A 10,045-nucleotide genomic window follows, 5' to 3' on the forward strand; every position below is an offset into this window, starting at 1 on the left:
CCCGGGGAGCTCCAGAGAAGCGAGAAGGTGTCCTTCACCCTCCCCCGCCTCGCGGCCGCCTCCTCGAGCAGCAGCAGCAGCGCCGCCGCTGCCGCGGCGTCTGGTTCCATCGCCACCGCCGCCGCTGCTACCTCCACCGCCATCTCCGCTGCCGCCACCGAGACGAGCAAGAAGCAACTGAGCCCCCCGGCGCCGCTGTTCCAGGCCATCGCGGAGCCGCCGGCCAAGCCACCCGAAGCTCCAGCTCCGCCGCTAGCGCTCATGAGTCGATCCAAGATGGAAGCCATCACCCGGCAGCTCGAGGCCGAGAAGCTGAAGGAGCTCTTCAACCTGCCGAGGAGTCCCAAGTGGGTGGACGCCGGGCTCATCGTGAGGATCACCCGCCACCCCCCGCGGCACCTGGAGCGATTCGCCAAGCAGGAGGCGGTGGTGGAGGACGTGAACAAGGACGGTCTCACGGCGCGGATCCGGCTCCTCCGCGACCGCCACGGGCAGAGGCTGACGATCGAGCAGGACCTCCTCCGGACTGTGGTTCCCGGCATCGGCGAGCTCGTCCGGGTCGTCAATGGTGGCTTCAAAGGCTCCGACGGTACCATTGTGGACAAAAGCTCGCGGGACAAGACCGCCAAGGTATCCTTCTCCAGCGGTGAGTTCAAGGGTAGAGAAATCGCTGGAATCTCATATCGTGATATGTGCCTTAGAGATCTGGAAGAGATCGTCACCCCTTGGAGGCTACGACACCACAGGTAAGCTCCCCGGGCCATTCTTTGCGCGGCTGCTATGGCTATGGTGGGATCCCAGCGAGCTCTGTTGTGAGGCTTGCCACCACCTGGATCATGTTTCCTTTTCAATGAATCCCAAGCCAGGAGTTACTGTTCCGGTTCTTCCTAGATCTCGGAGATAGACTTGATCTTCCGGTTCTTCCTAGATCTTTGGAGATAGACTGGTTCTTTGGATAGATTGTCTGGAACTTGAGTCTACTCTTGCAGCTTTTGCTTCTTTTTCTTCTTCTTCTTCTTCTTTGTTGTTGTGGCTTGGATGTCCATGGCTTGGTTTTGGAGGACTTTGTTCTTGGTGAAGGCGTTCGTTCTACTTTCTTCTTCGTCTTTGGCGGCTTCGTTCTCGCCTGGGCCGGCTTCCAGCTGATCGGACTCTCGCTTGCCATTCTCGATTTGCTTTCGCAGTCTCTTCGACACTGGCGATGCGATGGAAAGAGCTGCTTGAGTGTGAGGAATGAATTTCGCTCCTAGGCCCAGTCTGTGAAGAAAGAAGGAAATCCATCCTCAACTGTCGATCGATCGCAGAGGAGATTTACCGCAATGGCCGTGCCTCCGGCTCGGGTATGGAAGCGTCGTCATCCTTCTCGGCGTCAAAATCGTCTCCTCCGCTCATCTTTTGGAGCCATCCCTTGGCCTTGCAAGAAAGAAACCAGAACGCATTGATCGATCGAGCATCCCTCGTATCCAAGCTTACCAGCTCAAATGCCGCTGGTTTCACGATCACTTCCTTGCCGCCGCCGCGGCTCTCACCGACTATCCCCGGCGCCGCCGTCTCCCCCATGGCGCTTCCAAGAACCCTAAAATCCCCGGCCTTGAATGCTCGAGCAAATACCCTGCCGGCTCAATCATCTCAGGACTCTAGCCGCGCCCCCTCTCCGGATCTCGGATTGCGCAGCCTTGATCCAGCACTACGCGCGCACGAAATCGCTGCTCGAGGGCAAATGCTTCCACGAGGAACTCAAGAAATCCTTCGATCGCATCGATCCCTTCCTCTCCAATTTCCTCATCCTCATGTATGGCAACTGCGGCAGCGTCGCGGACGCGCGGTCGACATTCGAAAGTATCGAGCAGCGCAATGTCTTCTCCTGGAACATGCTCGTCACGGCATATGCCCGGAACGGGCATCTGTCCACCGCGGAGATCATCCTCGAGAAATTCCCGGAGCACTGCTCGATCGCCATGAACACCACGATCACGGCGCATGCGAATTCCGGATCGCTCGATCGAGCCAAGAAACTGTTCCAGAAGATGCCAGTGGCGGATGTCGTCGCCTGGACAGCGCTCATCGCCGGACATACCATCGCTGGGCATCACGCGCAGTCGATCCAGCTCTTCCGGGCGATGTGCCTCGGCGGCGTCATGCCCGATCGCGTGGCGCTCATCAGCATTCTCGAGGCCTGCGATTGCCTCCGCGACGCGAGATCGATCCACTCTATCATCCTGGAAGCTGGGCTGATCGGAGATCCCCAGATTTGCAGCGCTCTCCTCACGGCCTATGGCAGGAACCGGCGGCTGGAGCTCGCGACATCCATCTTCCACGCGATGAAGCGCAGAGAATTGGTATCCTGGAACGCGATGATCTCGGCAGCTGCCAAGAATGGAGATCTTACTCTCGCAAGAGATCTCTTCTCGAGAATGCCCGAACGTGATGTGATCTCCTGGACAGCGCTCTTCGCCGAGGTCGCGCAAACCGGGGAGCTCGATCAAGCAAAGCATCTGTTTGATCGAATCCCGGAGCGCAACGACATCGCCTGGAACGCGATGATCGCAGCGTATGCCCAGAACGGGCATGGAGAGGAGGCGCTGGAGATCTTCCGGACGATGGATCTCGAGGGCGTCTTCCCAAACAGGGCGACATTCGTGAGCACTCTCGACGCGTGCACCATCTCCAAATCCTCTGCCAAGATGGGACGCTTCCTTCTCGCGGAGCTGCGCTGCCTTGGATACCATGGCGGCGACATCCGCCTGGACACCGCGCGGATCAATCTCCTCGGCAAGATCGGGAGCTTGGCCGCCGCGGTGGAGATCTTCGCGGGAGTGATCGACAAGAACGATATCTGCTGGAACTCGATGATCGCGGCGTATGCCACGAACGGGCATATCGAGGAGGCTATGGCGTCTCTCTCCGCCATGACTCTCGACGGCTTCCACCCCAACGAGATCACCTTCCGGATCGTTCTTGGGGCGCTCAGCCACGCCGGGCTGATGGATCCGAGCTGGGATCTCTTCGTCTCCTCCGCCAGGGATTACTCGATCCGCCCGGCGATGGAGCACTATGTTTGCATCGTGGATCTCCTGGCCCGCGTTGGAAGGCTGAGCGAGGCGCGAGATCTCATCGCGAGAATGCCATTTCATCCGGATCCAGTGGCCTGGACGGCGCTGCTCGGGGCTTGCAAGCTCCAGGAGGAGCGGGATCTGGGCGAGTTTGCCGCGGCGATGCTCGTGCAGCTGAACTCTGAGAACGATTCGCCCTACGTCGTCCTCTCGCATCTCTACTCGAAAGATGGATGATCGAATCTTTCGCGGGAACTTGGGAGAACCCTAAATTTTGGGCGATGCGATGGCGCCATTTACAAATCCGGGGCTTCTACACCGCCGAGTACATTGGCAAGAAGAAGAAGCTCGAGACCAAGTCACTGGCTGCCGGATGCCTGGATTTCCTCGCTCAGTCGCTCACCAAGATCCAGCCCTCGCGGATTTCCGCCAGCAAGGAGCAGCGATCATGGCAGGACGCTTGCGCGGACAGCCCCGACGATCAATTTGCCGAGGACGACGAGGAACCCAGGCCGGCGATCCCCGTGATTGTGAAAGAATGCTGGGATCCACAGCTCCGGGCGTCCGTGGATCAGATCCTCCACCTCAAGATGCGCGCCCATCCCTCGAGCTACTTCCACGCGATCCGGGATTGCACGAGCAAGAAAGCCCTGCTCGAGGGGACGATGCTCCACGCCCATCTGTGCAAGGGAGGATTCAAGCCCAACACTGTTCTAGGGAATCTCTTGATCCAGATGTACGGCGTGTGTGGCCGTGTCGACGACGCCAGGGCAGTGTACGACACCCTCGAGTTTCGCAACGTCTTCTCCTCCAACATTATGATCGCGGCATATGCCCATAATGGGCATTTGCAGGACGCCGTGGATGTATTCCAGTCTTCGCGGGCTACCAATGTGGTGACGTGGAACACCATCGTCGCGGCATATGCCCAGAATGGCGGGCTTGAGGAGGCCGCGGCATTGTTTGAGAGGACGCCGGATCGTAACGTGGTGTCATGGAATAACATGATATCCGCATATGCCCACTCTGGGCATCGTGGCGATGCCATTTTTCTTTTCCGGAAGATGGACCTCGAGGGCGTGGCGCCAAACCGGGTGACGTTTCTACATGCCCTAGATTCCTGTTCCAGTGTGAGCGAGGGTCTCTGCGTCCACGGAGAGATGCTCCAGTCGAGCGTAGAATTCGACGTAGCCGTAGGTACTGGGCTGGTGATAATGTACGGCAGATGTGGGTACGCCGGAGCTGCCAGATTCGTCTTCGACCGGCTCGGATCCTCCGACGTGGTGATGTGGACGGCCATGATCGTCGCGTACGCGCAGGCCGGTGACACGTTGGACGCCAGGTCGGTGTTTGACCGGATGCCAGCGCGGAGCTCCGTGACGTGGAATGCCATGGTGGCGGCCTATGCCTTTAATGCCAACGCCACGTCGGCGCTCGCGGTCTTCAAGCTCATGGACCTCGAGGGCGTCCCGGCCACGAAGATCAGCTTTATCTGCGCGCTCGACGCCTGTTCCAGCGGCTCTTTGCTCGCGGCGGGGAAGACGATCCACGCCAATGCGATCGACAGCGATCTGGGCGACGATCTGCCGGTGGCGAATGCGATCATCAATATGTACGCGAGATGCCGCGACCTGGAGCGAGCCAAGCAGAAGTTTTCCTCCATGCCCAAGAAGAATCTGGTGTCTTGGAGCGCGATGGTTTCGGCGTATGCGCACTGCGGGCATTCGCGGGAAGGATTCGAGACGTTCCAGGCGATGCAGCTGGAAGGATTGAGGGCGACGGAGGTGACGCTGTGTAGCGTTCTTGCGGCAGCGAGCAGTGCCAGCAAGTTCCTAGATGGGGTGACGTATTTCCTGACAGTTCCTGAGGACTATGGCTTCCAGCGGATCATGGATCACTACGTTTCCGTGGCGGACATGCTCGCCAGATCCGGCGTGCTCGATCACGGGCTCGCCAGCGCCAAGAACGACGTGGATTGTTTGCTTGCGGAGCACAGGCCGCTCGAGATACCATCGTGAAGCTCGCTGATGCTGTTTCTCAAGGATAGATCTCAAGTATCTAAGTTATCTAGTTTGGTGAGGCCTGGCACGCCCAAGGAGGACTCTTTGGCAAGCCTGGATATGTTGTCCATCAAAGATAAGAACATCGGAAACCTCTCGTCGGGAACCCCGCAAGCCATGGCAGCCTCAGTGAGAGTGGTGATCGGGCGTGGGACAAGCTCCGGTGATGGTCATCCGCGAGAAGAGCTGCTGGATGTATCAAGAAGGGACATCGATATCAAGAATGCCAGGGAACGTTGTAGCATTTGCCCCGCACGGGCATTTCTTCAGGGCTCTTGCTTTGCCTCGCCACCTATTGTTTTGATGGGATGGCGAACACGATGGCACTCTTGGCCACTGGCCACTGGTCGTGATTTGGTACATGCAATGGGGGCCTACGAGTGTCAAGGGCAGAGTGGGTGGGCATCTAACAAATTGCCTGGCTTGGGTATTTTGTGTGCCGTCACGATCGAGCGAGAGAAACGGTGTATAGCAAACAAGGTATGGCGCTTGTGAAGATATGGCGGCAGCTGCTGGCTATGGAAAAGGACGATCATCCTCCTACATGCTCCTTGCAACAAGCAGAGCTTGCAAGCCCAGCAAGCTCAAGAGTGGCGAGGAGCATTTCCCAGACGATGAACTCAACCGCTTTTGTCTGGCGGCACTGCAACAGGGCACAAGTAAGCTCGCTTTTAACTTTTTTCTGGTTTTTGCTTCCGAACTGACTGGCTGTTTGCTTTTCTTTTTAAGTTTGCTAGACCCGACCCCCCGGACTCGAGGACTGACTTGGCTGTGGTCGGCTAAGCGGAGATCATCCGCCAGAGGACGATGGGTAAGTCGAGTCTCTGGTTGTTCTTGAAGTGATTTTGGATTGGTTTTTGTAGTGGAGTGGAGCAATTGCTTGACTGCTGAAGAAGATGACCAAACTTATGGTAAGCTGTTCTTCCGTTCCTTAACGGGCTGGCCCTCACGGTTAAGTTAATCGGACCATCTGTGGCCGTGGATCGAGAAATGTTGCAGTACTTCCAGTCGCTGAGGATTCTTGTGATCCCTTCAACGTCCTCCTGCCTTCTTCTCTGTGATCTCCACTGTTCGCTGCCTCTCTTCCAGCGAGTCAACCAGGACGACTTGCAGCTCCTTCGCAATTTCATGATAGACGTGGAGTTACAAGAATCTTGCCTGATCAACAGCGTCTGGTGCAGCAAGAAGATCCAACTACACCAGTGCTTATGAGGCGAAATCTTCTTGATGCTGAAGAAGATGACGGTAAGCTATTTGTGCTCCTTTTGTGGCTTTTAGTGCTCCAGCGAGGAACACCTACGCACTGCAACTGTCGCTGGGGATTCTCGGTAATGTAAGCATGCTTTGCGTTTCTCTCTTTTTGCCAGCTTCCATGTTCCAGTTTCAAGCAAGAGAAGCAGTATATGGCCCTTGGTGATCACTTGGACTCACAACTCTACCTCGAAGGCTTTAAGCTCTACCTCTCTACTGCAGCATCCATCAGTGATTATCCAAGGATTACAGGTCTTTTGCTCGTGGATCTCAAGCTGTGAGATGCAGGTTTTGTATTCCATTTTGAAGTAAGACACATGCTAGCGGCATCTGGCCTTCATCCAACAAACAAGTCCTTGACCCGCTGGATGCTTATCTTGTGTTACGTTTTCCTGTCTCCACGCTTAACACTTGCTTGTAAAGGTTGCGTTGCCGGTGGTGGTCGTTCTGTTCTTTCCATCACGGGCTGCATGGAAGCTCCTCTACAAGGTGGCGACAATCCATGCAACGAGTAAGAGGGTGTAAGTAGCTTGCCGGGAAGAGGTGACTGGGAGATCATCGTTCCTGAGCGAGGAAAGCGAGGAGAGCTGGCTAGCTTGGAAGAAGATAGGCTCGCCTTGGTGATCACCGAATTTTTTGCCAAGGCTCCTATGATCAAAGGTCATCCGTTCAAGATTTCACAACAAGAACAATCTTTGTATTAGCTATACATACTACTGGTGAGTTTGCAGTTTCCTCTCGCTGGGTGATATCATCCAAAATTACCACTGCGGATGCCCTCTGGAGCTCACCACCTCTCGTGCTTCATCACTGCGTGAGAACAATGCGCCTTTGACTATGTTACAACGGAGTTGACAAAGGTCCTTTGGGCTTGATAAATGTCACGAGAGAGCTGTTTCACCGTCCCCAAGCTCCAGTTGAGCACGCGATCCCCGAAGAGCGTCCTTGCCATCCCCGAAACGAGATCTTTGTCGCCATCACCGGCCTTCGCATTTTCCGTGAGTGGAAACCTCAGCATCGTGGAGGACTGAGGCGAATACGTAGCTTCTCCAACAATGAGCTTGCATGCCTTCGTGAACGTAGGACTACACCTCTTGAAAGCACCTCTCGTTGAGATTCCTGGCAGCCACTGTGGGTCATTCTATGGAGTCGCACGCCAGCAGTGTGTTTAGCCTGGAGCAGCCGCTGGTCCAGGTAGAGCAAGGCAGGGTCAAGAAATTCGGTGGCGATGGCGCCCTCGTGAGCGAAGAGGTGTCACAGTTCCTCCTGGGTGAGCTTCTCTTCGAGATCCAAAGGCACGGCAGCGCTTACGGCAGTCTCAAAGGAACTAGGCGGGCATGGCTACTCACGGCTTTGCTCTCTAACTTGCTCACGCGGTTCTCTCCAAAGCCCGGAGAGCTCATCGAGGGCGAGCCACCGAAATACAAGGCCAGGGCCACCTCCGCTCGCTGCGAGCAGCAGCTTAACGGCGTGATGAATTGCTACACTTACGATTTCAAGCTGGACAAGAGTCTTCCCAGCGCTGTTCTTGTGGTGGTGCAAGGCGGCCGTGACGAATCCAAGTGGCCCGACTGCATGTACCAGGCACTGAGCCAGGCCGGCATGGCGGCAGCGATCAGGAACTCGTCGGCAAACAGGCTGAGGAAAGTCCACTGCCTGGTGCTCGGCGATGGTTGGTGGGGCTGTGCCGAGATCCATCCTCTGGGCTACGTGATGGTCAAGCCCGGAAGCAGGATCTCGAGCAGCAGCGTCGAGGAATTCAGATGCCAGCTTGAATCCAAAGGGACGATCAAAAGCGGTAGTGCCAAGCTCCTCTCGAAGAGCTTCCAGCGCTATCCAGACAAGAAGAGCTTGTTGGTGGAGCTGGAGGAACGAGTGAGGCTGCGAACCGAGGAGGCGGCCAGAGCACTCAACGCCAGGCTCGTTTTCGACAAGATTGTGCACAGCGAGGAGATAGAACGCAGCTTCTCGCCCGTGATTGAGAAGAGAAGACTGCTGCTCGTAGGAGCGATTGTTTGTGACAGTATGGTCTACGAGAGCAGCATTCTGAGCTTCCCGGTGGCGCGCAAGGTAAGCGCCAATAACAAGCTTCTTGTTTCGGGTCTCCTCCGGATGTTTTTCGGTAACCGGGTGCTGCACTGGACGCTCCCGGGGATCCAGAGACTGGTTGCCACACGCGACAAGGAGCTCGAGGAGAAAGTGGATGCTGTGCTAATGCCATAGCCTTTGAGAACATCTCAAGTATAGTTACATAGTGTCGTGCTGTCATCCAGCCGAGGATCAATAGCCATGGAACAATGGAAGGAAGTTTGAGATCTTTAGGACGGTTTTCGTGTTGCAAGTGCAAACTCTTCGCTTCTAGCTTAGTACCCATGGCAACGGCATATTCTTACGAGGCACAGATGCGTGGTTAACTCTTTTGCGGCTTCAGCGCGGGGCGTTGTTTCAAGTCCTACAACTCCAACGTGAGCAATCTTTGCATTCCTTTCGGTGTGTGTGGATGCATGCTTCCAAATCTAGCACACTGCTTCCCACTAACTGTAAGTCTAGTTCGTTTCTTTTTCCGTTTCTCATATCTCCTCGCTTAACTCTTACTTGTATAGAGCAGAGCATGGATTGCCGGAGCTGGGCCGTCCTGTTCTTATCGGCCAGATAAACAGTGAACTCTTTTATGGTTGGTGTCGTCTCAAGTCCTACAACTCAAATTGAGTTTGCATTTTTTGTTGGTGGATCACAGGCTATGAGAATTCCATTTTCAAACAAAATACATACCAGTGGTGTCTTGCCTTTCATTCCATAAACCAGTCCGTGAGGGGCCAAGAACCTGCTGAATGCTTATGGACAATATTCCTTGGCTCAGTCGACAGACAGACTCCATCAAAGTGTAAGTCTATCTTTTAGGTTGCATTGCCAGAGCGCGCAAGTGGTTGTCGTTCTGTTCTTTACATCACGGGTTGCCTGCAAGCCCCTCTACAAGGCGACAGTCCATGCAACGAGCAAGAGGTGGAAGTAGCTTGCCGAGAAAAGGTGGAAGGCGAGCAGCCACATCGTGACTGGAAGATAATCCACAGAGGAAAGAGCGGAGAGCTGACCAGCTTAGGTGAGCAGAATCCAATAAAGCTGGATAATGTAGACTCTTGAAGTCCGAATTGACAAGCAGCTGGACTCCAGATATCAGGTGCAGGTTATTTGGCTTTTCTAGAGGCAGCATCCATTCTACGGTGGTTACTCTATCAGCTTGGTACGCAGAAGCGTCTCATCTTTAGTCGGAATTGACAAGCATCTCGATTTCAATCCGGATGGAAGATATGAGACGCAGAATCCGATAGTGTTGTCAACCGGTACTTCTCTTGGAGCTTCAGCTTCATGAGACTTTAGGCTTGGCGGTTATCAGAGAAGGGCTTAGAGACGGGTGATTAAGAAGAAGGCTCTAGTTTTCACAGGCTGTGGAAAGCTTGCCAGTACTGGACAAGATGCTGCCGGAGTTGCGTCCAGCTTTACCGACGCGGTCTGATGCTCACGAATATGTCCATCATAAAGAATAACCATCCAATGTATCAACTGCAAGGTAAGTTTCGTGGCGATGAAATCTTCATTGCGATCTTTACACTTCGAAACATCAACTGGTGCCTCTCGACGTCCATTACAGAGCAGATGAGATTACAACGTGGTTACTTTGGT

General features: G+C 55.0%; 2 protein-coding genes across 5 annotated transcripts; one reads left to right on the forward strand and one right to left on the reverse strand.

Moving 5' to 3' along the window:
• Positions 1-781: 781 nt before the first annotated feature.
• On the reverse strand, positions 782-3,355 carry LOC112346606. The gene is made up of 3 exons (XM_024675941.1): positions 1,474-3,355; positions 1,316-1,413; positions 782-1,257 (listed from the first exon to the last, which is right to left on the reverse strand). Exon 1 carries the CDS (start codon positions 3,267-3,269, stop codon positions 1,638-1,640), a length of 1,632 nt encoding a protein of 543 aa, XP_024531709.1. The 5' UTR covers positions 3,270-3,355; the 3' UTR covers positions 782-1,257; positions 1,316-1,413; positions 1,474-1,637.
• Positions 3,315-6,737, forward strand: LOC112346605 (pentatricopeptide repeat-containing protein At2g13600-like). 4 transcript variants are annotated; one of them, XM_024675938.1, is made up of 4 exons: positions 3,315-5,772; positions 5,843-5,924; positions 5,977-6,446; positions 6,495-6,737. In XM_024675938.1, exon 1 carries the CDS (start codon positions 3,335-3,337, stop codon positions 5,069-5,071), a length of 1,737 nt encoding a protein of 578 aa, XP_024531706.1. In that variant the 5' UTR covers positions 3,315-3,334; the 3' UTR covers positions 5,072-5,772; positions 5,843-5,924; positions 5,977-6,446; positions 6,495-6,737. The 4 variants fall into 4 exon arrangements, with proteins under 4 accessions (XP_024531706.1, XP_024531707.1, XP_024531708.1 ...); XM_024675939.1 differs by having other exon boundaries at positions 5,977-6,441; XM_024675940.1 differs by having other exon boundaries at positions 5,977-6,024; positions 6,113-6,737.
• The last annotated feature ends 3,308 nt before the right edge of the window (positions 6,738-10,045 follow it).

The sequence above is a fragment of the Selaginella moellendorffii genome, unplaced genomic scaffold (assembly GCF_000143415.4).
Source record: "Selaginella moellendorffii unplaced genomic scaffold, v1.0 SELMOscaffold_16, whole genome shotgun sequence".
Classification (NCBI taxonomy): Eukaryota; Viridiplantae; Streptophyta; class Lycopodiopsida; order Selaginellales; family Selaginellaceae; genus Selaginella; species Selaginella moellendorffii.